Source organism: Rhinolophus sinicus, chromosome 8 (genome assembly GCF_057876585.1).
Source record: "Rhinolophus sinicus isolate RSI-liver-muscle chromosome 8, RSI-T2T, whole genome shotgun sequence".
NCBI lineage: Eukaryota > Metazoa > Chordata > Mammalia > Chiroptera > Rhinolophidae > Rhinolophus > Rhinolophus sinicus.
In genome coordinates this window covers 36747118-36773938 of record NC_142508.1, presented here as the reverse complement: position 1 = coordinate 36773938, position 26821 = coordinate 36747118, and the positions used below count along the sequence as shown (strand labels likewise).

The 26821-nt window shown below is 50.2% G+C and overlaps 2 protein-coding genes and 1 long non-coding RNA gene across 7 annotated transcripts in view; 2 read left to right on the top strand and 1 right to left on the bottom strand.

Annotated features, from left to right (window-relative positions):
- The window catches only part of LOC141567611 (uncharacterized), a 29553-nt gene extending 10860 nt beyond the window's left edge, over positions 1-18693 (bottom strand). The window contains exon 1 of the long non-coding RNA XR_016022203.1: positions 18313-18693. This is a non-coding gene — a long non-coding RNA (uncharacterized LOC141567611). The remainder of the gene's footprint in view (positions 1-18312) is intronic.
- Positions 1235-26598, top strand: LOC109438433 (myeloid cell surface antigen CD33-like). 4 transcript variants are annotated; one of them, XM_088800594.1, is made up of 7 exons: positions 1900-1972; positions 18838-19069; positions 19272-19550; positions 19728-19775; positions 21062-21158; positions 21427-21508; positions 26078-26598. In XM_088800594.1, the coding sequence occupies exons 1-7, from the start codon at positions 1940-1942 to the stop codon at positions 26249-26251; spliced, it is 945 nt and encodes a 314-aa protein (XP_088656720.1). In that variant the 5' UTR covers positions 1900-1939; the 3' UTR covers positions 26252-26598. The 4 variants fall into 4 exon arrangements, with proteins under 4 accessions (XP_088656723.1, XP_088656720.1, XP_088656721.1 ...); XM_088800595.1 differs by lacking the exon at positions 1900-1972 and adding an exon at positions 18046-18147; XM_019718306.3 differs by lacking the exon at positions 1900-1972 and adding an exon at positions 18571-18630 and having other exon boundaries at positions 18690-19069.
- On the top strand, positions 8727-12889 carry LOC109438434 (myeloid cell surface antigen CD33-like). 2 transcript variants are annotated; one of them, XM_088800602.1, is made up of 7 exons: positions 8727-9318; positions 9378-9758; positions 9961-10239; positions 10432-10479; positions 11859-11961; positions 12305-12385; positions 12764-12889. In XM_088800602.1, the coding sequence occupies exons 1-6, from the start codon at positions 9189-9191 to the stop codon at positions 12375-12377; spliced, it is 1014 nt and encodes a 337-aa protein (XP_088656728.1). In that variant the 5' UTR covers positions 8727-9188; the 3' UTR covers positions 12378-12385; positions 12764-12889. The 2 variants fall into 2 exon arrangements, with proteins under 2 accessions (XP_088656728.1, XP_088656726.1); XM_088800600.1 differs by having other exon boundaries at positions 8728-9318; positions 12759-12889.
- Positions 26599-26821: the final 223 nt, after the last annotated feature.

Below are 26821 nucleotides of genomic sequence, written 5' to 3'. Positions count from 1 at the left end.
CATCAGCCTTCTGTTCTGGGAACTGGCCACTCCCACCACATTCCTGAGCAGCATGCAAGCTCTCTCCAGATGCAGGCAGAGACAATTGCCTCAGTGGGAGGAAATAGGTTAAGTATAAACTGAGCCATTCTGTTAAGGCTTTAAAGTTAACTGCAACCATGGCTCCCCACAATAGCTAGGAAACTTTCTTGTCCCTTGAGAGTCCAGGCCATTTTCATCCAGTTGGGTCACTGTGGCAAAAAGCAACCAGCTGACAGAGCCTCCAGCCCCTACCAGGCAAGTCCTGTAGATTGTCTGTCTCTCCGGATGGGGGACATCTCAGGACATGAATAGCATCTGCTGTGTCACTTCAGCCTCCAGCCCCCACACAGGGCATATGCTCACTCTGTGTTTGAGTGAATGTGAATGAGTGAGTGAATGAGTGAGTGAGTGAGTGAGTCAGTGAGTGAATGAGTGAGTGAGTGAATCAGTGAATGAGTGAGTGAGTGAGTGAGTGAATGAGTGAGTGAGTGAGTGAATGAGTGAGTGAGTGAATGAGTGAGTGAGTGAGTGAGTGAATGAGTGAGTGAGTGAGTGAGTGAGTCAGTGAGTTAGTGAGTGAGTGAGTGAGTGAATGAGTGAGTGAGTGAATGAGTGAGTCAGTGAGTGAATGAGTGAGTGAGTGAGTGAGTCAGTGAGTTAGTGAGTGAGTCAGTGAGTGAATGAGTGAGTGAGTGAGTGAGTGAGTCAGTGAGTTAGTGAGTGAGTCAGTGAGTGAATGAGTGAGTGAGTGAATGAGTGAGTCAGTGAGTGAATGAGTGAGTGAGTGAATGAATGAATGAGAAAATGAGTGAGTGAATGAGTGAGTCAGTGAGTGAATGAGTGAGTGAGTGAGTCAGTCAGTGAGTGAATGAGTGAGTGAGTGAGTGAGTCAGTGAGTGAATGAGTGAGTGAGTGAGTGAATGAGTGAGTGAGTGAGTCAGTGAGTGAATGAGTGAGTGAGTCAGTGAGTGAATAAGTGAGTGAGTCAGTGAGTCAGTGAGTGAATGAGTGAGTGAATGGTGAGTGAGTGAGTGAATGAATGAATGAGTGAGTAAATGAGTGAGTGAGTGAGTGAATGAGTGAGTCAGTGAATGAGTAAATGTCTGAATGAACGGCTGCCTCCTACACTTCATATGAGACTCCTACTCATATTTTATGTGCCACACACCCAAACAAAACGCCGAACACACCAAGCCTGGAAGAACTGGCTGCCTCTCCTCTGGGGTGTAGACTGGGGTTTCTTGGCACTGATGACCTTAAGGCTGCATGATGCTTGTCAGGGGCCGTCCTGTGAATCGTATGATTTTCAGAAGCATCTCTGGATTCTATCCACTAGCTGCCAGCTGCACCCTTCTCCCAAGCTGTGACAATGTGTCCACATATTGCCAAGTGTCCCCGGGGTGGGCAGGTTCAGAAGCACAGGCATAGACAACACCTTGACCCTGGGCCAGGCCAGGAATTGACTGCTCCGTGGTGCAAACTGAGGGCTCCAACATCACCTCAGCCTCGGCAGCAGGACTCAGACACCCATTGTTTCTCATGACGCGAATCTGCAGAGGCTGCTGCTGCCCCCACCTCAACCCCCGTAGGCCAGGACGGGCCTCACCCAGGTCCAGACCTGGTGGACAGGGCCCACGTCTCTGGTCCAAGCTCCAGTGCTGAAGAGAAGTGCCCGAGATGGGACAGGACCCAGGGTCTGCTCCCTCTCTGCTCCTCTTTAGGATGGTCTCCAGGTCTCTGGGTCGCAGGGTGTCCATCTGCTCTGGGCAGAAGGGGGATGAGCTGCGGCTCTGAGGTTCCTTCTGTGAACCGGGAGGCCCTGCGCTCTGCCCCAGTTTCCGTGGTTTCCCCCAGCAGCCCTCCCACTGCCTTCCTTCTCTTTTCTCCCACAGGAGCCCAGACACCCTCCGTGTCAGAGATGCTGCTGAGCTTCTGTCCCTGCTGTGGGCAGGTGACTGGTCAAGGGGAGAGGGTGGGGTGGGGACTCTGCTGACCCTCGTTTCCCCACAGGGTCCCTGGCTCAGGATGAAAGATTCTGGCTGACAGTGCCGGCGTCTGTGACGGTGCAGGAGGCCTGTGTGTCTTTGTCCCCTGCACTGCCATCTATCCCCAGTACTCCTGGAAGGACTCTGACCCAGCTCACGGCTACTGGTTCTGGGAAGGGGCCAGCAAAAGCCAAGATGCTCCTGTGGCCACAAACAATCCAGGTCGTGAAGTGCAGGAGGAGACCCAGGGCCGATTCCACCTCCTGGGGTCCCTGGGAACTACAACTGCTCCCTGGACATCAGAGACACTAGGAGGACGGATGACAGAAAATACTGTTTTCAGGTGGAGAGAGGACATATGTTATGGAGTTACACATCTAACCTGCTCTCCGTGCATGTGATGGGTTAGGCATGGGCTGTAGGAGAAGCCAAAAGGGGAAGGACATGGGGGTTCAGGACAGGGCTGGGATGGACCCCGCTCCTGGGAGGATGCGGGGGGTCCAGCGTGTCTGGTCTCAGAGGGAGGAGCTGGACCAAAGCCTGAGGTGTCTCTCAGGGCCGCACCTGGGACCCTTCCTCCTGATCTGTGTCTCCCCCTTCTCACCAGCCCTGACTCACACGCCCCACATCCCCTTCCTGGGCTCCCTGGAGTCTGGCCGCCCCAGGAAACTGACCTGCTCTGTGCCCTGGGGCTGTGAGTGAGGTACGCCCCCCATCTTCTCCTGGATCTCAGCTGCCCTCACCTCCCTGGGCCCCAGGTCCCTCCTCTCCTCCATGATCACCCTCACTCCTCGGGCCCAGGTCCACGGCACTAACCTCACCTGTCAGGTGAAGTTCCCTGCAGTTGATGTGACCGTGGAGAGAACCATCCAGCTCAACGTCACCTGTGAGAGCTGGGCCGGGAGGCCGGGGTCTCTGGTGGGGTCCTGAGGGCACCGGGGATCAGGGTTCCCATTATTCTCTGAGACCGGGGTGAGAGCAGGATGTCTGGGGTCCCGGAGACAGCATGAGAAGCTGCCTCCCTCCTCAGCCCCCTGCTGCCTGGTTCCTTCCCTCTCTGTCCCCTAAGACAGCTTCCACATGGACATTTGTGGCCTCTTCGTCCACAAATAAGGGCCCCTGTACTTTCTTGACTCCTTTGCCCTGTCTGCAAAAACCTACCCTCTCTGGTCCTCCTACGTCTTTGCTCAAACTATTATATACCAATTAATACCCAGGAGCCTTGTTCTCCACAGCTCTATCTTTTCTCTGAAAACTTATTTTTAAATGAGCTCAGCGCAAATGAGCTCTTCTTAAATTATTTCAGTGCAACCACACTGCAACTTCCATCTCTGCCCTGACGTCTTCCCCACCAGGACAGCCAGACATGCAGAAGAATCCCTGTGGATGAACTAGGAAGCAGAGAGACGGATATGAGTTTCAACAATTAAGTTTGTGAACTCGTCTTAGAAAAAGTGCTACATCCCTTATTCCTGAATATGACTATGGTCATCTTCGAAGTACTCCCCTTCAGAAGCTATGCACCAACGCAAGCACCTAGTCCACCCTTCAAAGCAATTTTGGAACTCTTTTTGTAGAAAGGCCATCAGAGCTGCTGTCGTATTACCCTTGATGTCCTGAATGTCATCAAAATGTCTTTATTTCAATATTTCCTTGACCTTCGGGTAAAGAAAGAAGTCATTGGGGGCCAGATCAGGTGAGTGGGAGGGTGTTCCAATACAGTAATTTGTTTACTGGCTAAAATCTCCCTCACAGGCAGTGCCGTGTGAGCTGGTGCATTGTTGTGATACAAGAGCTGAAAATTATTGGCAAAAAGTTCAGGTCATCTAACTTTTTCATGCAGCCTTTTCAGCACTTCCAAATAGTAAACCTGGTTAACTGTTTGTCCAGTTGGTACAAATTCTTAATGAATAATCTCTCTGATGTCAAAAAAGGTTAGCAACATCGTTGCAACAAGTTGGCGAACTTAATTGTCAGAGAACACCAATCCACTGCTGGTCCCCAAATCCTTTCCTCCTAGGTCAGCCATACATTTTCACCACTCCAGGTCTTGGATCCCATACTTAAAGGGTCAAATCCCATTCAGAGCTGGATAATGTCTGAGCTCAGGACCCAGCCCTATTTCAGCACCACGGACAGCACCACCATGTAGCCTGGAGACAACCAGGTGTACAATCTAACATCTTGGGAGGACAGGCATCCCCGTGTTTGCTGAGCCACCTTCATTGCATCCCAGGCAAATTAGTTCAAGATAATGCTGGAAGAGAAGGCAGAGTTCACTATATCATAGCAAATGAAGGTTCTGGACAGACACCTCATCTTAGGTCATCAACCCACAATGCTGGGAATTCGGCATCAACTGTTGGATGTACGATGTATCCTGGATCTTGCATGATCATAGAAAACTATCCAGCGCAATGTCTCTTATGAATGTGGGGCCCAGACTCCTAGGACCCTGAGCACAGTAGGGAGTCCAAAGAGAGTTCAGGGCTCGGGATACTCAGTGCCTGTTTCCTGGGGACCAGACTGATGAGAGGGGCAAGAGGAATTTCATAACCCACCATATTTACTGTTTCTGTGGCTCTAGAAGTGGGGAAGGCCAACACTTATTAGATCTTTAACCACTGAAGAGGGAACTGTCATGTTCCTGCCCTAGATACTCCATGCCCCTGGACTTCATGCCTTTTAAGAACATAGCACAGGTGAGAAGAAATCTTTCCTCTCTGGGACTAATTGGGAGTGGGGTCTCTGCCATCCCCATAGCAAAGCTGGATTCCTGAGTAACATGATGGGAAGGATGATGTCAGACATGGGATGTCCTCATTCCCCCGCAGTCAGGTTCCTGCCCACATACCCTCCTGATCAAACTCAAGTTCCCTCAGATATCACAAGCTGAAGCCTTGGGGCTGAGGGCTGGCAGCATCAGCACCAGTACTCAGAGGACAGATGCCAGTGAGGCATCCCACAGGGCTTCCGGCCCGGTCCTGGAGCCCAGAGCTGCTCGTGGTAAAGGGAGACCTCGAACACTGCTTCTCACAGAGCAAATGTATCTCTAGTTAATCAGTTATAAATGATTTCATGGAAATTCTTTGCTGTAGGGAAAAAATACAGGCTTTAGAATAGGTGAAATTTGAATCCTCGTTTCTCCTCTAGTAAGAGGGTGATAATTGGAAAGTTAGTGACTTTCCCTCTCTGTTTCTCAGTGTCCTGCTCTGTAAAGTGGGGTACGATACACCCCATCTCACAAGGTGCACATACGTGTAAGGCACCATCTACAGGTCCTGATACAAGATGTGTGTTCATTGTGTGCAGGTTTTTTACCTCCTGCAAATCAAGTGTCTGCTGACAGCATCTCATGATGCTAGCAGTGCCAAGACCCTCATGTATTAAATGAACACATGACCCTTAAACAAAAGGAACTAAACTTTCACCAGCAACATTCAAACCAGGAAATGAAAACAGCACACCATGCACTCCCAAATGGGAAAGAAACAGACGTTTTTACTGTGACACTGAAAATTTTCTGATCCTAAATAGTTGTCTCTTCTCCATGAACAGGAATATAGGGGGAAATGTTGGGCTGACAGAACCCTGAGAGTTTTCACTGAGATTCCCCAATAGACACATATGCTCATTCATATGAGTGGACAGAACTGAATGAAATCAATAAAAAGACTCCCAGAGAAGAAGCCTTGCATATCATTGATTATATCTGAGGGTCACCAGAGCTTTCCGTCTTCCAACTTCTGAGTTGGGGTTCGAGCACAAATCCCAATGCAAGATACACCTGTGGGTTGGTGGAGAGGACCCCAGTGAAGGTCGGACTCTCAGAAAAGAGAGTAGAGTCCTGGACCCCAGGAGGTGTGTGTGTTGAATCCCTTTTGAGTTTTACCCTCTTTCTCTCCCCTTGGTCCCCCTCAAACCCAAACATTTAGGTCTCAGAGAAGTACATTGAAAGCAACACCCACTCCCCAGACACTAGCTCAGAATGAAGAGGCAAGATACAAAGTCTGGACAGACTGCCTGTGTTAAGCTTGAGAATATGAAAAGTGATCACATGAATACTGTACACACATACTACTCTGTTTTTGGTTCTATTCTGGTGCTCAATGCATTGGATGATACCTCCCCACCTGGGGAAGGGCAATTCACTTTACTGAACCCACTGATTTAAATGCTAGTCTCATCTGGAAGTACCCTTAGACACACACCCACAATGATGTTTATTCTGGGTATCCTGTGGGCCCAGTCAAGTCTGTACATAAAATTAACCATCACCCTGTCCTAAAGGCCAATATTCAGCACACACACACACACACACACACAGCTGGGCATTGAACACTGAGTACTTAGTGGACCATCTCCTGCCTCAGCTCTGAATCAGCACCAAGGACAGCACACAGCCCTTTCCTAGTGATGCCCAGGAACCAAGGGATGTGGGGCAGAGAGATGCCCTCTATGGGCGGTGGCCTGACCCCTGCTGGGGCACAGGTAGGGTTGGTCACAGAGCACAGAACCTGGGAGCTGGCAGAGCATCTCCAGTACAGAGGGACAGTGAGTGGGATTGAGAACACAATACCTGACTCCAGCAAGTCCCAGCCTCACCTAAAGGATTCACATCCCTTGAGGCTGCCCGAGAGTCCCTGCCATGTCTGCCTGGCCCGTTCCTCCCCGAGAACTCACCTTCCAGTCCAGAAGGTCAAGAGCCCCATCTATTCCCAGGCTATGCCTCCCGCATCGTAGCCACGTACCCTCGGCACTGGGATTGTCAGGTAACCTGTCTGTCTCCCAACCAGACGTTGCTCTCCTCAAAGGCAAGGGCTAGATCTCTCATAGCCACCCCTTTACTAGAAACCAGAAGGTATAGTGTAGATGCTTGTTGAATGAATGAATGCATGATGAATGAATGAATGAAATTTCCTCCTTTACCTCATGGGAAGATTTGGCAATTCTTCCCTTCAGTTAACATAGCTTTTCATCTCCCGGGAGAGTGAATCCTGGGCAGACAAGCATTGACGAAGTGGCTCCCGTGCAGAAAATGGGCATGAAACAGGTTCACCTATTCTTTGGGCAATTCATTTGCTTGCTCCAGACCTCAGTGTCTTTTTCTGCAAATTGAGGAAGTGGGGCTAGAAGGGCCCCCAGCTCTGATGATCTGTGGGTTACAAATGCCTCTGTTGCACAGTCAGATTATCTGTGGTTCCCCTTTCCTGTATCTCCTTCCCGTTCTTCCCCTTTTCTTTGCAAATTAGGGAAGACGGGGGAAAGACAGTGTATGTCCCAGCTGTTCTGACCACAGAGATGCTGCAACTACCCCTGTAGGGGAGAATGAGTTCCCCAGGACAGGGAGCCCAGGAGGGGATGAGATGCCCGCTGAAAACGCAGGAATTGCTGATCTGTGGGAGCCTGTGTTCATGCTGCAACCCTGCACCTTCCCTTCTCAATGATCCCAGCGCTGACTCCACTCCAGGTTGTGGGAAGGGGACAGAATAGGATGGGCAGATTCTTGAACTTGGATGGAAGAAAACAGACTAATTTATTTCTATGCATGAGAAGTCTGAAGAAAGACATGTGCAAAGCCATAGTATCGAAAGCGGCTGGGATGACAAAAATATGAAGAGAAGCAAGGAAACAACTAGCTTTAAAGCTAGGCTAAGGGCTCCTTTGGGGGGATGTGGGTGCGGTGAGAAGGGTGGGGAGCAGGGGGGAGCTCCTGGGGTGCCCACCATGTTCAATTCCCTGGAGGGTGGCCATTTCATGATGAATCATTGAGTTTTTCTTGTGGGGGCTCTTCTCTGTATGTGTCTTGTATTTGCCCCCCACCCCAATGTTTCAAGAAACCCAACCTGGGCCTAAGGAGGCACCACCTCTCATGCTTTCCCACCACTTCCTGCCACCACCGTCCCCCAGGTAAAAATAACCTGTGACATCAGGAGCATGTCTCTTCTCTCATTAAACCCTCACCATCGCTGAGGGTGGACGTCCCAGGCTGGCATTTCTCACTCCGTGTCTCCTGCACACCCCGACTGTTGGGAGCAGAACCTACACAAGCAAAGCCCCAGAGGCCAGAAGATCGTGCCATGCTCTGGAGCAATGACAAATGTGGTCCCATGAGACATCGGTGATGAAGAAATCCTTCCTGACACCCAGACAGCTACGAGGAAGTGGTGTTTATCCCTTTCAAAATCTGCGCCTGACTTTCTGCTCTTTCTTCCCTAACAAATCCCACTGTACAGAGAATCATAGCCTCAGTTTGCCAGGCGTCCTGCCAGCCGGGCTCCTTTGACATCCTCCATGTGCATTAACAAACAGAGTCCTCACCTACACTGCCCAGGTGTCCCCTCTGCCCAGTCCCCTGAGACTCAACCTCCAATAGGGAAAGAGTGACATCCCACCCCACCTGTGCGTCACCCATCACATCTCCTGTCACAGGGAGCTCCGGGCTCCAGCACACTTGTGTCCCCACTGGACAGTGACTCTCGGGCAGCATCCAGGGCTGGTGTGTGACTTTGTGAGCAGAGAGGGGATGCTCACCATGTGGACATTGAAGGAGGAAAGATAATTGGCCGCCTCCACCCCCTGCCCCTTCCCCATCCCCCATGTCCTGAGCCCCACCCCTGGCTGGACCCACCTCCACAGATGTCTACAGCCTGTGACGAGAGGGTTTGGCCAGAAGGAACCTGTTTTAACTTTGCAGAAACTGACCCCCCAGGAGGAAGGGCATGACAGGGAGGCAGGGGATGAACGTGGGGCCTGCATGGGGTGTGATTTGGGCTTCTCTCACCTTCCCTGACCTCCGGGCCCCCAGAGGTGAGTGTGGGGGTCAATGGTTGGCCTCCAAGGGCTGCCCCAGCCTGACAGTGGCTGAGAGTGGAGTTCCTCCTCCGACAAGCGTCACTGTGCTGACCTCACCTCTTCTTCTCTGGAGCCTCCTCTAAATCTTGCAACTTTTACTTCTAATTCTGAGAGACAAACCTTGAGAAACAGACTTTTCCAGAGGGAACCTGCGCTGCCAAGCCCAGACATGTTGCTGGCCCTGCTCTGGGGCCGGAGGGAGTTCAGGAAGGACTACAAAGGCAGGTGTCCAGGATCTGTGGGCCCTGGGGTGTCCATGTGCTCTGTGCAGGGGGTGGGGGACGAGCTCCATCTCTGAGATCCCTCTTCTGTGAACCGGGAGGCCTCATGCTCCGCCCACCTTCCGTGGTTTCCCCCAGCTCCCCTCCCACTGCCTTCCTTCTCTTTTCTCCCACAGGAGCCCAGACACCCTCTGTGTCAGAGATGCTGCTGCTGCTTCTGTCCCTGCTGTGGACAGGTGAGTGGTCAAGGGGAGGGGGCAGGGTGGGGGCTCTGCTGACCCTCGTTTCCCTGCAGGGTCCCTGGCTCAGTATGAAAGATTCAGGCTGACAATGTCGGAGTCCGTGACAGTGCAGGAGGGCCTGTGTGTCTTTGTGCCCTGCACTGCCAAGTATCCCAGATACCAGTGGGCAAACTCTGACCCAGCTCACGGCTACTGGTTCCGGGAAGGGGCCTGTACAAACCATGATGCTCCTGTTGCCACAAATAAGCCAGATCGTAAAGTGCAGGAGGAGACCCAGGGCCGATTCCTCCTCCTTGGGGACCCTCGGACCTACAACTGCTCCCTGGACATCAGAGATGCCAAGAGGAGGGACGAAGGAAATTACTTTTTTCGGGTGGAAAGAGAACATATGTTATGGAGTTACACATCTAACTTGCTCTCCGTGCAGGTGACAGGTAAGCAATGGGCTGTAGGAGAAGCCACAGGGGAAGGACATGGGGGTTCAGGACAGGGCTGGGATGGACCCCCTCCTGGGACGATGCTGGGGGTCCAGCATGTCTGGTCTCAGAGGGAGGAGCTGGACCAAAGCCTGAGGTGTCTCTCAGGGCTGCACCTGGGACCCTCCCTCCTCATCCTGTGTCGCCCCCTTCTCACCAGCCCTGACCCACAGGCCCCACATCTCCTTCCCGGGCACCCTGGAGTCTAGCCGCCCCAGGAACCTGACCTGCTCTGTGCCCTGGGCCTGTGAGCGGGGCACACCCCTCATCTTCTCCTGGACCTCAGCTGCCCTCACCTCCCTGGGCCCCAGGTCCCTCCTCTCCTCCATGATCACCCTCACCCCTCGGCCCCAGGACCACAGCACTAACCTCACCTGTCAGGTGAAGTTCCCTGCAGTTGATGTGACCGTGGAGAGAACCATCCAGCTCAACGTCACCTGTGAGAGCTGTGCTAGGAAGCCGGGGTCTGTGGTGGGGTCCTGAGGGCAGCGGGCATGGGGCTCAGGGCCTCGGACACCGGGTGCTGAGTCCCAAATGTGGTCTGGGAGGGGGTCAGGAGGATGCCTGCCTCCACATTTCCCCCATGTAGGCAGCTCCATTGACTTGCACCTGCCATGTCTTTCTGTCCCAGACCTTCCACAGAACTTGACCGTAACTGTCTTCCAAGAAAATGGCACAGGTAGGAGGAGCCTGTCATGGGCTGTAGGGAGCAGGGCCTCTTCCACTGTGGGATCCGGCTGGGTCCTGCCTCATCCTGGTCTCACCCCAGTGGTCACAGACCTTCTGTGAGAAGGTGTCCCCATTGGACCCTCATCCCCCAGTGATTTTCCCCTTGTCCCTTTGCTGTACCAGGAAAACAGGGCACCATCCACTAGAAGAGCCCAACTGAGGTCCCTCATCACCCAGCTCCTCACGACTCTCCAGCTTGTCCTTTTATGTCCCTCTGATAGTCTGTAATTTATATATTTTTGAACAGGTGATATAGTCACAAGGCCAAAAATTCAAACTGCACAGTAGAGTCTGTCTTCAGATGCCCAGTCCTCTCCCAAGAAGTGATCAGGGTCCACACGCTGCTCTGAGCCTTGGTTTGTGCTCTTCAAGAATAAGGGGTCCTTTGATATCAGTAGGACAGACGTCCTCACTGCGCTCTGTGCCTGTGAGGTGTTCCCCTTCCTGGATGGACTCTGGTTGTGTACACAATCTTCAGTGGAGAACCATGGCATTAAGTTTTTGTCTGAATGATATTCCATTTATAGACGTATCACCTTTTGTTCATTTATCGATGAGTTGATGGACATTTGAGTTGTTTCTTTTTGACTGAGCTGCTAAAAACGTTGGTGTACAAGTTTTTGTTTGAACATATGTTTTCTGTTTTCTTGGGCATAGACTTGGGAGTGGAATTGCTGGGTCAAATAGTGGTTTCTATAGTCATCTTTTTGAGGATAAACCAGACTGTTTTCCATAGTGGCAGCATTATTTTACAGTCCCACCAGTAATGTATGAGGGTTTCCATTTCTCCACCCAATTACCAACATTGTAGTTTTCCTTTAAAAAATTGTAGGCTACTAGTGAGTGTGAAGGAGTATTTCACTGGGGATCTGATTTGCATTCATGTGATGACAAGGATGCCATTCATTGTTTTCGTGGGCTTATAGTCCGTCTGTATGTATCCTTTGGAGAATTTTTTTCGAGTCCTTCGCCAATTTTTTAATTGGGTGATTGGCTTTGTGTTGTTTAGTTGTAGGAGTTCTTTGTATATGCTGGATACCAATCCTTACCAGATGTCTGATTAGCAAACATTTTCTCCCATTAAACGGGTGGGCTTTTCACTCTCTCCATAGTGTCAATTGATAAATAGAATGTTTCATTTCATGAGGTCCAACGTGTGCATTTTTTCTGAATCCAAGTGCTGGAAGGTCAGGGCAGGGGGTGAGGTGGGGGCATGGGTGGTCCCACAACCAGTGTTGCAGGAAGGCCTGGAGGACAACGCCCAGAGTCCTACTGGGAGAGGAAGATACACAGGATTGCAGTTGAGGAGGTGAATCTGTCTTTGTCTAGTTCATACAGGGAAATCAGGGCCTGGGGCAGAGGTGGTGCTGGTTGCCATCGGGAACGTGGCTGTCAAGACACTGCTTGTCCTTCTCTGCCTCATTGTCCTCATGTGAGCTCTACCCCAGGGAGAGGGGAGGCATGGGGAAGGCAGGGGGCATGTGGCTGAGTCCCAGAAGCAGAGCTGGAGGGATCCAAATGAGTTACGGGCAGGGCTGGCAGGAGGTGAAGGGTTGGTGGGTGAGGATTCCACACGGGCAGCCATCATGTGGGCCCCAGCCAGCAAGTGTCCAGAATGGATGTGCCTGCTGTGTTCAAGGTGGTCTGTGTAGCTAGACCTGCCCTCTCCCACCTCTGTCTCTCCTCCACATCCTGAACAGGGAACAAGGGGCTGGGTCTGCTGCCCACTGCAGCCTGATCCAACCAGACTGAAAGACCCTGGCTTCTTTTTTCAGAGTGCGCTACCACAGGAGGAAAAGGACTAGGACCACAAGGGGCATGGAGGATGCAAACACCATCCTGAGTTAATGTCTCAAGTGAGTGTTGTGAATGTCTCACCAGCCAACATCCCACAGACACCTCCTCCAGGATAACCCCCAGGATTTCTCTGCTTAACGTGGGCAAAGTTGAGCTGCTACCTTCCTTCCTCCCCAAACCCATTTCTCTGCTGAGTTCTCTGTCATATGGATGACATGGTGGGTCCCACCTCTACAGGTGGGGTTCTCCACTTTGCCCTCCCTTCCTTCTCTCCAATACAATAAATCACTAAGTCTTTTTCATGCTTCCTCCTGATCACAGCTCATCATAATGCCCGTCTCTTTCCCATCCTCACCCTGATCATTCCTGCCACTTCATCTTTTCCTTGAGTCTGTGAACCCACCAACCTCCTGCCTCCATCTCACTCCTCAGCACAGGTCTCCAGACAGTGTTTCCAGAGACCATATCATTTGCTTCCTGAAAAGTATGACAGCAACATTTCCTCTCCATGGCCAGAGACCCAGGTGCAGATGCCTCAGGCTGGATTGGAGGGTCTGCTGTGGTCTGTCCCCTGCTGGACTCCCTACCAGATTCTGCCACTCCCTGCAGCCCATACCATCTCCACACTCAGCCGGGCCCCTTTGTGACTCTGAGACTTTGCATGTGCAGTTCCTTCTCCTGAAATGCCTTTCCCTCCCCAATCCTACATTTCCAAGTGCTGATTACGTTACACTTCAGGCTCAGTTAAAAGTCACTCCATTGGACGTGTGTCTGTGTGTGTGTGTGTGTTTGTGTGTGTGTGTGTAATTCTTGTATAGTTTTGAGCAAAGTAAAATCCAGTCATCTATTAATGGACTTCTTCAGCAAGTCTAACTGAACACCTACGATGTGCCAGCATTGTTGTAGGTGCCAGAAATGCAACAGTGCACATGGCATAGAAAATCTGTCATCAAGCAGCTGTCATTCTGGAGACAAGAGGATAGAAATACAAACAAATGAATAAAAATATTCTGGCATGTTTGATGGTGATATGTGTTTGTGGAGGAATCACCTACAGGAAGAATCAGGTGACACATTGGGGGACAATTTCCTACACTTGAGAGTGTGAAGCACATACAACTGTTGAGCACAGACTCTAAGACAGCGAGAAAGCAGATTCTATGTTTGCCTAATGAAGGTTGCCCAGGAAGATGGAAAGGCAGTGTCACAGCTCTGAGGCAGAAGCAGCCTGGCGTGTTGTGAAACAAGTGGCACTGTGACAGCACAGGGCTGCTGGGAGGGTGGCCCCTCATGTCCAACCCAGGTGAGGCCTTGCAAGAAATGCAGGCACCTGGGAGCCTTTGAGGAGAGAGAAACATGGCAGAACGTCCCTCGTAACAGGATCCCCATGGCCGCTCCCATCACAATAGACCAGAGTGGGTCCACGGCAGCAGAACAGAGAGAGGGCATGGAGGGCAGGAGGTGATGGTGGTAAACCAGAGAGGTGGAGTGGAGGACGAGGTTTTACTTCTGCGTATATTTTGAAGGTGAAGTTGACTGAATTTCCTATTGGATGTGGGGATTGAGAGAAAGAGAAGAGCAGGGACGGTGCCCAAATGTTTCTCCCGAGCACCTGGCAGGGTGGGGATGTGTTTCATGGATGTAGACAGGAGGGTTTGGAGAGAGATGTTCATTCTGAGCAGCCACTTGATGATGGCAACTGGGGGTGTCAGCGCGAGAGCGGGATGTGAGGAGAGGACTCCAGACTGGAGAAGTGAACGCGTGCAGCCAGCGTAGGTGATGACACCTGCTGAAGTAAGAAGAGGTCTGATGGCCCATGGAGAAGAGAAGGCACAGGAAACACATTGTCACTGGTGATCCTGACGACAGGCGTTTCATGGTTGGTGGGAAAGGTGTGAAGATGAGACGGAGCTGAATCAGGGGAGAACTGGAGGAGGGGTGGGAAGAGTGGTTACAGAGAAGCCTTTGAGGAATTTGGCTGCAATAGGGACAGAGGAAAGGGGCTGGTGAAGGAGGACTTGCTGTGGTGCGTCCCTGCGTCCCCCCAGCAGTGCTCGCTGAATTCCCACCTGTACTGGTTCCTGGGGCCATTACAACACATTACCACATACTCGGTGTCTTGAAAAAAGGAAATTTATTTTCTCAGTTCTGGGGGCCAGAAATCTGTAGGGAGGAAAAATACCTTCTCCCTCTTCCCTTCTATGTTCTCAACTGAGACCCTTGTAACAAAGAAAGCTTAGGTGCCACATCTTGGGGGAATGTGTCCTGAAGCCCATCATCTGAAATCAATTTTACTGGCAGCACTCAGGAGTTGGTTGGGACGCACTCATTCCAGAAGCCATATCTTGCCTCTTCCAGGTGCTATGGCTGCCAGCTTTCCCTGGTTTGTGGCTGCGTGACTGCCCTCTGTCTCTGTGGTCACATTGCCTCATCCTGCTCTGTGTACACATTCACCACTGCCTCTCTCTTAAAGGACACTTGACTAGACTCAGGGGCCAACCCTGATTATCTTGGATGATCTCCACATCAAGAACCTTACCTTAATCCCGTCTGAACAGACTCTTTTTCTTTACCAGGTAACATTTGCAGGTACCAGGTACTAAGACCTGGATATCTTTGGGTGACCATTTTTCAACCCACTGTACTGCTCATGTGAACTTTTGGCCCCCTGAACACCCCCATCTGGCCTCCAGACCTTGTTTACTCTGCTTTTCCATATCCAGATAATAAGTGGGTCAGCTCATGAGTGATACATGTTTTAGGGAACAGTAGATTGCTCTTCTGTAAAAGCTGATGTTAAGAGTGCTAAAAGAAAAATTTAAATCTGGGAGAAAAAAATCTGCAATGTATCCTTGATGAATGACTTGTATCCAAATACATCAAGGACTCTCAAACAAAACAATAAGTTAACAAACAAGCAAATAAAATCAATTGTGTAAAAAAAAAATCTCACTCAACAACCAAAACCAAACAACCCTATTTAAAAATTGGCAAAGAACTTTACTAGACATTTCCTTGAACTTATACAAAAAGCAAATACACATGAAAATATGCTAAACATCACTAATATTAGGGAAATGCAAATTACAGCCATACAATGAGGTACACCACCTGTTTTTCTGTAAGATGGTTATTATTAAAAAACAAAAACTAAAATAGTAAAGTGTAGGTGATGTAGTGAAGGAAGTAGAATTCTATGCTTTGCTGTTAAGGTTGCAAAATTGCATCTGCTGTGATGTTCCTCAAAACATTAAAAATAGAACTACCATACGATCCAGTAATTTCACTTCTGGGTATATACCCAAAGAATAGACAGCAGGAACTTGAATAGATATTTACATACCCCTTTTCATAGCAGCATAACTCACAATAAGTAGAAGGTAATTGCAACCTAAGGGCCCATCAACAGAGGAACAGAAGGACTAAAGGTTAACACATACAGTGGAATATTATTCAGCCTTCAAAAGGAAGGGAATTCTGACAAATGTAACCAAACGAATTGAGGATGCTGTGCAAAGTGCAACAAGCCAGTCACAAAAGGACAAATACTATATGGTTCCACTTACGTGAAGTCCCTAGAGGAGGCAAATTTATTGACACAGAAAGTAGAATGGTGGTTGCCTGGGTCTGGCCCAGAAGGATGCAGGGTTATTCTTTTCATGGGCACAAAGTTTCAGTTTGAGAAAAATGAAAAAAGTTCTTGAGAAGGAGGGTGTGATGGTTGCATAACTATGTGAAGGTACTGAATGCCACAGACCCAGACAAAAATGGTTAAAATGATAAAGTATTTGTTGTGTGTATTTCACCATATAGTAAAAAAAGAAGCCAAGGATTTAATCAGCAAATTCACCAAAGAAGAAAAGTAATGGCAGCTAAGCCCATGAAAACATGCTCTACGTCACTTATTAGGAAATCACACATTGAAGCCACGATGAGATACAATGGAATACTACTTAGTAATAAGACATTACGAACTACAGATACATACAACTTGGATCAATTTCAAAAATATTGTGCTGAGAGAATATAGACACAGATGACTACATTTCTAGAACTTCTCCTATAGACAGAATTAATTCACCATGATGGAGAGTATATCAGTGATTACTTGGGGCTGGAGACGGGTGTGATGAACTACAAAGATGTGGGAAAAACTCTTTGGGGTGATGGAAATGTTTTATATCCTGATTTTGGAGGTCTCCATTTGTGAAAGTTCATAGAAATGCATACTTCAAGCGGCTACATTTTATTTTATGTAAATTATAAAGTTCTTTAAAGAAACACAGTGAGAAGTCACAGAAGCTTCCCGTCTACGGACATGGTAAAACTTTCTTTATTATACATCCAATTGTGTTGGGTTTTCTATTTTGTGCTACATTCTTACTTTATTTTTTTGACAACCTAGAACAAGATATCATTTTGCTTATTGGAAACTCAATTCCTTATACATCAAATAAGGGTGCAAAAATCTCTTTATGTTAGTAAGACTGAAGGATCATATATCTAGAAACTACTGTGTTTGAAAGATTTTACAAATACATCATGGCAAATATTTTTATGTCGCTGGGGTCAAGAATTTGCCAGATGCATACTACACAGAGTGAGATAGAAAACCCCGTGAGTTGAACCTAAAATTTTAATCGTTGCTGCATATTCTACTCATGTTTTCCAGGAATGTATTCTGAGCCACATTTAACTGTGAGAAGCAGATTTTTTTCAACCACCCTTACTTATTTTTATTTTATGTAGAAATTAGACCCTTCAGAGTCCCACGAAGCATGTGAGGTGACTTATAATTTTATAGCCCTTCTAAGGTAGCAATTTTTTTTTAAGGCAGAACAGAAATCACCTAGGAAAAATCACAAAATTGTACCAGGGGGCTAGAATGACAGTTTCTGAAATTAAGTACTAAATATAATCCTCAGATTCCTAGCAGCCAATGCAACAAAGGAAATGTGAAATCTTGTTTTGTTAATTGGGGAATATTGGGGAACAGTGTGTTTTTCCAGGACCCATCATGTCCAAGTCAAGTCGTTGTTTTCAATCTAGTTGTGGAGGGTGCAGCTCACTGGCCCATGTGGGAATCGAACCGGCGACCTTGGTGTTATGAGCACTGCACTCTAACCAACTGAGCTAACCTGCCGCCCAAAATGTGAAATCTTATTGTCTGATAAAAGAAAGTATGCAGTTTATTTGAAAAAGCAAATATTATCTTATTGCTAAAGGCTGGGAGAAATGTGTTCCATATGGAAAGCACATTGCATAACATAACGAGAAATGCCTTTAAAGTACTTATTTACCCCCAACTTTGTTGTTGACTGCCTGGAGAACTTGAAGCAGGTGTGTCACATGACAGGAAACACTAATCTGTGTGATGAGGAAGTGAAACAATCTCTCCAGTTCAAACAGCACTGAGTGGTGTGAATCATGGAAAGTTTCCTGTGCACTGGCTCATAGAACATGTGTTCTCTCTTTGTTTTTACATGAAGATGCTACACGGTTTTATTTTACATGCCATTGAAATGTCATGAATCAGCATATTAGCTATAAAAACAAAACTCATACTCATAATTTTAGAAAATACCCAGTGTGCCAGCAGGATACATGGTAAACTCACCAATGACTGCAGCTCTAAAGCCTGGCAGTTGCATGTATTTGGGGAGGAAATGACGTCCCTGAATGGGGAGCGTCTCAGTGGTATAGAACGGTCGTATCCCTTCTGGTCTCCAGCCAACCAACATTTAGATGCTCACTGAGCGTTTAGTGGATGAATGGACCTGCCTTCACTTCACCTGGGACCCCCTTCATTCTTCTCTCCCAGGTACTCACACAAACCCTGAGGAATCCTATACCTTGCAGGACCAACAACCTGAGGGTCTGGATGACACTGTGACCCTCCAGGTCAAGGTAGCAGTTGACGGGCTCTCTGGTGTAGACAACACTGCCCAGAAAAGCCCCTCAGATAGGAAGACCTTAGGAGACTCACGTGTCCTCAGAGTTCCTAGTTCAGGCTCCGGAGCTGCAGGGAAGCCCCCGAGATGGGGCAGGACCTGAGGTCTGCTCCTCTCTGGGTGGGTGTCCAGGTCTCTGGGCTGTGGGGTGTCTACTTGCTCTGTGCAGAAAGGGGACAAGCTGTGGCTCTGAGGTTCCTCTTCTGTGAACTGGGAGGCCACACACTCCGCCCCAGTTTCCGTGGTTTCCCCCAGCAGCCCTCCCACTGCCTTCCTTCTCTTTTCTGCCACAGGAGCCCAGAAACCCTCCGTGTCAGAGATGCTGCTGCTGCTTCTGTCCCTGCTGTGGGCAGGTGAGTGGTCAAGGGGAGGGGGCAGGGTGGGGGCTCTGCTGACCCTCGTTTCCCCGCAGGGTCCCTGGCTCAGGATGAAAGATTCAGGCTGACAGTGCCGGCGTCTGTGACGGTGCAGGAGGCCTGTGTGTCTCCGTGCGCTGCTCCTTCTCATACTTCAGACCCTACTCCACTTATTCTCTCCCTATTTATGGCTACTGGTTTCAGGAAGGGGCCAGTACAGGCCAAGATGCTCCTGTGGCCACAAACAAGCCAGGTGGCAAAGTGCAGGAGGAGGCCCAGGGCCGATTCCTCCTCCTTGGGGACCCTTGGACCTACAACTGCTCCCTGGACATCAGAGATGCCAAGAGGAGGGACGAAGGAAATTACTTTTTTTGGATGGAGAGAGGAGATATGTTATGGAGTTACACATCTAACCTGCTCTCCGTGCAGGTGACAGGTAAGGCATGGGCTGTAGGAGAAGCCACAGGGGAAGGACATGGGGGTTCAGGACAGGGCTGGGATGCACCCCCTCCTGGGACGGTGCTGGGGGTCCAGCATGTCTGGTCTCAGAGGGAGGAGCTGGACCAAAGCCTGAGGCGTCTCTTGGGGCCGCACCTGGGACCCTCCCTCCTGATCCTGTGTCGCCCCCTTCTCTCCAGCCCTGACCCACAGGCCCCACATCCCCTTCCCGGGCTCCCTGGAGTGTGGCCGCCCCAGGAACCTGACCTGCTCTGTGCCCTGGGCCTGTGAGCGGGGCACACCCCCCATCTTCTCCTGGACCTCAGCTGCCCTCACCTCCCTGGGCCCCAGGTCCCTCCTCTCCTCCATGATCACCCTCACCCCTCGGCCCCAGGACCACGGCACTAACCTCACCTGTCAGGTGAAGTTCCCTGCAGCCGATGTGACTGTGGAGAGAACCATCCAGCTCAACGTCACCTGTGAGAGCTGGGCCAGGGTGTGGGGGGACCAGAGGGCCTAGCTGAGTAGGGACCCAGAGGGCATAAGCCTTGTCCCTCCTGCATTTCTGTGGTTCTGGGTGTGTGGAGGGTGGTACGTACATGAACCTAACTTCATACCTTCCCACTAAGGAGGAAATTCCTCTCTTCTTGTCCTAGGTGCCTCACAGAACTACAAAACAGGTGTCTGCCTAGGAGATGGCTCAGGTAGGAAAGAGCCTCCTGTCCATGTGACACTGGCTGAAGTGGGGTCTCTGCCAGGTGGATTCAGAGCTGGACTTTCAGAGTTCACCTGGCGAGGGTGGGGCCCGATACATGAGAAGCCCCCATCCGGGTCTTCCCCCATGTTCTTCTACTGCTCTCCTGCTAGGGTGACCCCCACACCCTCCTCCCTGCCCATCCTAAATGACCTTCCTCCCATCACGAAAGCCTTTGGGCGTTTTCAAGAAGACTATTTTTTAGAGTAGCTTTGGGTTCACAGTAAAATTGAGCAGAAGGTAGAGAGATGTCCCCGATATCCACTGCACCCTCCCTCACACACACTGCTTCCCCACTGTCAACACCCCTCAGCAGCGGGGACATTCATTACAATCAATGAACCTGCAGTGACACGTCCATTCTCACCCAAATCCATAATTTACATGAGGGCTCACTCTTGGTGTTGGGCATTCTATGGCTTATCATGCACAATAGTCTCACTGCTCCAAAAATCCCTTTGGGCTATTTTTTGACTGTCAATCCCCCGGCCCTTACTCTGATTTGTCTGTGGAGCCCAGAGCTCCCCCCACTGCCCTATTCCCTGGTGATTGCATTTGGTCCCCCCACCCCATTAGAGAGTGACCCTGTTAGGGCTTTCTCAGCAGTGCCCATCAGACCGCTGACAAGTGACGCCCAGAGACACATCCCTGACCCCACGTGTTGGGCTCCGAGGAGGCCTGGCCAGACAGGACAAGGAGAGCTGTCTGGGTCTCGCCTGAAGGGCTGAGAACCACCCCATTCTCACCCCCTTCTGGAGGCACAAAAGACCATATTTGATCCTGAGTGACTAGTCCGGTGGAGGCCAGGAGAGGAGATTCCGACACCCTCCCAGGAAGGGATGAGGGATGAGGCCTTTAAGCATCCCGCAGTGGTGTGTGTGTGTGTGTGTGTGTGTGTGTGTGTGTGTGTGTGTGTGTGTGTAATGCCCATGGGACCCTGAGCCTCAAGGTCCTGTTTGCAGCCAGGTCTGGGGTCTGCTGCAGAGAGACCCTAGATGGAGAAGAACCTGGAAGAGATGGCATTTGCTGGACAGGAGTTGGATAGGAGCTGTCACGTAGACCTTGTCCTTCATCCTGCAGTTCTGGAGAAGGCTGAGCTCCCACGACCAGTAGGAGAACTGAGGGGCTGAACCCTGGATGGGAGGAGAGGATCACTCCTCCTTTCGTGCTGGAGAAGAGGGGACTTATGCCCACTCATCAAGATTGGAGCTCACCCCAAGTCTCTCTTGTCTGCAGGAGAAGCAGGGACCAGGGCAGGAGTGGTTCTGGGGGCCGTCACGGGAGCTGGTGTCACCGCACTGCTTGCTCTCTGCCTCTTCCTCATCTACTTCATGTGAGCTGGGTCAGGTGTGGGCCAGAGGTGGAGAAGAGGGACCTGGGGGGTTGGGAAGGCCTGGAGTGAGGCCGGGGATGGAGTGGTAATGAGAGTCCAGCCAGGAGCCAGCCCTGGTTCCAGATGTCCAGGAACCTGGGGCAGGGGCAGCCTTGTTACAAAGGCTTATTACGAAGCCGCTTGGGCTTGCCCCGCCTGTGACCTGCCCTAGTCACTCGCTCCAGCTTCAAAGAGTGACTGTGTCAAAGACCCTGGTGCTTCCCACCAGAGTGAAGACCCACAGGAAGAAAGCAGCCAGGACAGCAGCGGGTGTGGACGACATCCATCCTGCCGGCGGGCCAGCTTCCCTGGTGAGTGATGTGGCATGCAGCCTGGCCCCCCACATTTCCTGGGCGGTCCACAGTCTCGCTCCATTCAGGATGTCCACAAACGAGCTCCTCACGGTCCCATTTTTGTGTGTGGAAAATGTAGGTTGCATTAATATTCAGGTATGTCAGGCCAATAGACTGGGAGACAGGTGCCACAGTTAGTCCCTCACAGTTCCCAAGAGGAAGGGGAAACGTCACACCCTTCAGGGACACGTAGGGCAGCACCAGGGTTGGTCAGGAGGCTGAGGCAGTGAGGAGAAAACGTGTATGACCAGGAGCCTTGATGCTGGTTTCCATGGGGGAGGCAAGGTGAGGCCGGGGAAGCCGGCTTAGGACTGGCTACTTTGAATAATTCCGTGGGGCTCTGGGGTGTGGCGGCTGTCTCTCATTGTCTGGGCCCTGACCCTGGCGTGACTAGGGCAGGAGAACAGTGTGGAGTGTAAAAGCTCCGTAAAGGAGGTGGTTGGGGTGTGCGCTCCGGACTGATTGCTTTGCGTAGGGAAGGCGTGCTGGCAGGCAAGTCCTTCACTCTCTTAGCAATCGCCTGTTCCTGGCAGGCGCGGGCCCCTTGGGGTTAGCCCCAGACTTCAGAACATCGGAAGCACAGGGTTCACACATACTCTTTCTGGGTTTTCCATCGCACTGATGGCACCCTTGTCCCTGCCACCCAACCAGAGACCTGGCAGTGTCCCATCACCTCTTCCTGCACCATTATACTGCAAAGCATGTCTGTGCTTCTTCTGAACTCAGCGCCATAGAACCGTTCCCTCTGAGCTGAGCTCCCCTCGTCGTGTTTACCCTGCTGCAGCCCTCCCGTCTCTCCTCCCTGACACGTTAGCATTACCTCCACAAAAGATCACCATCTCACCCACGTCTGAAATGCTTTTTCACGTTGCCAAACCATGAGCACCTGACAACTTGGTCTGGCATTTGGGACAGGAAAACCAGAGTCACCTCCAATGCATCACATCTCCCACACCGGCCTGCTCACCTGCCTAGAGCAGAATAAGTGTTTTCATCTTAAGCTTTTCACATCTCAGAACCATTGCTTGGCTCTCCTCTCCTCCTCACATGCCTACGTCAGCCTGCCCTGTTCCCACTCCTCCTCCGAGCTCTGACTTTTCATTCATTCATTTAACTCTGGCTAATGTAGACACCACTGTGAGGTTTCTGAGCACATGACCAGCAATCGCCCATGCATTTATCCTTTCCTCCAGCAAACATCTCCCACTTGTCAATTGTTCGGTGTGTCTGGGTAATAGCTGTATTTTCACAAATTCTTACATTACAAATGTAAAATATCCCTCCTGGAAACTCTCTCCTTGCCTGTCAGATGGCCTCCGTCTCCCTGTGTCCTCACATGGCTTTGTCTCCGTGCCCACGCATTCCTAGTGCTTCCTCTTCTTATAATGACTTAAATCATTTTGGGTCCCACCCTAATGACCTCACTTAAACTTCATTCTCTCTTTAAAGGCCCCATCTCCAAGTACAGTCCCACTGGGGGTTAGAGCTTCAACATATGAATGATGGACAATTCTGTCCATAAGACAGACTTAGTTTGGGGTAATAATGATGACCCACATGTGAAGCAGTTGGGATCTGGATACATTTTGAAGTTGGAGCCGACAGGATTTGCCAGTGGAGGGACAGGTACACCTGGGGTATGAGCAAAGACAGCTCACTGCCTTTACCTCACAGGTGTCATAGAGGTCAAAGATGACTCCACGGATGTCACAGATGTTGTAGATGTCCAGAGATTGTCAGAGATGTCCATAAATGTCCATAGATACCAATAAGGTCTCTGATGTGGTTGCCCTGAGCAACTGAAAGAACTGAATTGCCAATCGCTGAACTTGCCAACTCTGCAGGAGGAGTATATTTTTAAGAGGCGATCAAACTTTGTTTGGGTTCCTATAAGTTTGAGGTACTTCTGCGATGTTGAAGTGAAGATGACAAGTAGATGGCCAGAGCCTGGAGCTCAGGAGAGGGGTCCAGATGGGAGACACAGAGATTTGGGTGTCTTCCACATCAAGGTCAGAGAGAGGATGAAACCACAAAGAGAAGGGGTCTGCAGGCAGAGCCCTGGGACCCTCCAGCATTTAGAGTCAAGGAGATAGTGTGGAAACAGCAAGAAGGCCACTGAAGAAAAATAAATGACCAAGAGAGTGTACGGTTAGGTCCTGGTGGCCAAGGGGTGATGGAACTTCAGGGAGGCGAGAGTGCTCATTTTTATCGTGCTAATAAGTCCAGTAAGCTAGGATCTGAAATATGACCACTTCAATTTAGCTAAGTGGTATCGCAGCTGATCTCAACAAAAGCAAATCTAGTAGCCTGGTGGAGGCAGATATCTTTATTGGCGTGAGTTCAAGAGTGAATGGAAGGAGAGACAGTGTAAAGACTCTCTTGAGAAATGTTACCATAAATCTAGAGTTGAGAAATGAGTCTGCAGCGGGCAATGTTTGTATTCCTCAATCCCTTGGAATTTCCCAGGTGACAGAAGTGTGTCTTGTTCTAATGAGGTGACTCATGGTGGAATCTTAGATCGGGTCTGGGCGCCAGGAAGACCAAGCCAAAATTAGAAGCTTAGAAGTTTCAACCCTGTCCTCCATCCCCATCCAGAGAGGGGAGAGAAGCAGGAAATGGAATCAATGATCGATCATGCTTCCGTGATGAAGTGTCCATACAAATGCCCAGAGTTTGGGGTTTGGGAAGCTTCCAAGTGGGTGAATGGGGGGACAGAGCCGGGAGTGCAGTTTCCAGGCTCTCGGCCTCACATAGAAAGCTGCTGGCTCAGGTAGTAAATGGCCATCAACTGTGATTGCATGGCCATCAGCTGTGGCTAGTTGGCCGTCAGCTGTAACCAGTGAGCCGTTGGCCACTAATATAATTGCTGTGGGTACGCTAGCAGCAAATGGGGGCTAGCAAGAAGATGGTGGCTGAGCTAGCAAGCAGATTTCAGTTAGCACAGCAGATTGCAGTTAGCAAGTGAGGTTGGTTGGCAGAGAAGCAGACGGCAGGTTGTGGATCCTGTGGCTCCTGCATCCTGTGTCTCTAACCCAGGTGCCAGTGAGACTATAGTGGTGTGACTCCCCCATCTGTGGCTCCGTGGGTGTTCCTTTTTGGCCTCACCATGTCCTGCGTTCTTATGTGGGGAGCGGGAGCTGAGACCCCGCAGTCTGCCTCGCACGACACATGACGCAGCGAGCAGGGTCTCCCGCATGACAGTGACTATGGAGGGGCTGGGAGAACGGTGCACGTGGAGAGAACGTGGAAGTTCGTGTCTTCTCACACTCTTGCCCTATGACTCTTCCATCCGGATGGTCATCTGTATCCTTTATCACTCCTTTTATTATAAGCTGGTTCACAGTAAGTAAACCTGAGTTCTGTGAGTCACTCTAGCAAATTAATTGAACCTGAGGGGTGGGACTGGGACTTCCAATGTATAGTCCCTCGGTCAGAACCACAAGTGACTTGCGATTGGAGTCTGAAGTGGCAGGGGGTGGGGGAGTCTCTTATGGGACTGAGCCCTTAACCTGTGGGATCTGACAATATCTCCAAGTAGATAGTAGCAGAATTGAGTTAAATTGTAGGACACCCAGCTGGTGTCACAGAATTGGTTGGTGATGGGACAAAACCCCATATACCTTGTGTCAGAAGTATTGTGAGTGTGACGGTAATATAAGAGTAAAGGAGGGCCGGCCCAGTGGCTCTCCCACATGGGCCAGTGGGCTCTCAACCACAAGGTTGCCAGTTCAATTCCTCGAATCCCGCAAGGGATGGTGGGCAGCGCCCCCTGCAACTAAAATTGAACACGGCACCTTGAGCTGATCTGTCACTGAGCTCCCCGATGGCTCAGTTGGTTGGAGTGTGTCCTCTCAACCACAAGGTTGCCGGTTCGACTCCCGGAAGGGATGGTGGGCTGTGCCCCCTGCAACTAGAAACGGCAACTGGACCTGGAGCTGAGCTGCGCCCTCCACAACTAAGACTGAAAGGACAACAACTTGAAGCTGAACGGCACCCTCCACAACTAAGATTGAAAGGACAACAACTTGTCTTGAAAAAACAAGTCCTGAAGTATACACTGTTCCCCCAATAAAGTCCTGTTCGCCTTCCCCAATAAAAAAAAAATATATATATATATAAAAAAAAAAGAGTAAAGGAGACTCACAGGAAGAGTAGTTTTTTGTAAAAATCTTCCTGTGCATCCAGTACCTAGCACATAGGAAGCCTTTGAGAAGCCAGGAGTTGAGTTCATGGTCAGTAGATGTGTGACCTTGAGAAGTACCTAATGTCTCTGAGACTCTGTTTCTTTCTTTGTAAAAATAACAGTATTTTCCACATAGGTCTGTGTGAGTGTTCAGAAGAATTGGAAAGCAACCAACAAGTGCTATATTTGTTGGATAACTGAATTAATGGGACCTTAAGAAATGTTTGCTAAAAGAATGGGAGAATGAGCAAATGTCCTGTCACAATCAAATTCACTTCAGGGACCTTCTCTGCCTCCTCCCACACACGGCCCTGCTCTGACCCCCTTCTTTGCTTTCCACACAGAGTCACCAGCAGAAGTCGGAGTTAAACAGCCCCGCAGACTCCTCCAGCTCTGCAAGGACCACCCCTCCCTTGGAGTTGGAGCAGGAGCTGCATTATGCCTCCATCAGGTTTCACAGGAGGAATCCTCCTCAGCAGGGCACGCACACAGCATACTCAGAGGTCGGGACCCAGTGAGAAGCCGACGGGAGCATCAGGTCAGCAGGAGCTTATCCAGATCCTAACAGGAAGCGGGACCCACAGGCTGATGCTTGCAGACTTAGCGTCCCCACAGGCAATGGGTTTTTAAACTACTGCATATAAGTTTCCTGCTATATTGGAACTATCATAGGCATTGCCATCAGAGACTCCTGGAATTAAATCCACACTCTTTCACTTTGTAAGAGTGTGACACCTGGTGAGTCACCTTACCCCTCCATGTCTCAGTTTCCTGCTTTGTGAGTGGGTGTCAGAAGTGCTACCTCACAGGGTTGCTATAAAGATTAAATAAAAGTACATGTGGTGGAAAACACCTAGCAAACATCCTGGTGCACTGTGAGAGTTTGATACATGCTGGTCCCTTCCCCCTTGAACAGAAAGGTGTTAGTGACATTTCACTCAGAGGCAGGGTATATGTCCTGTCCTGGGCGCCATATCACGTCAGCCTCACTCTCTACCCAAATCTCTTCTGTGGATCCTTTCCCTGACTTGGCCTCCAGCATCATCTCTCTTCACTCCAATATCTTCCCTTTCCATCCTGCCTGCCTG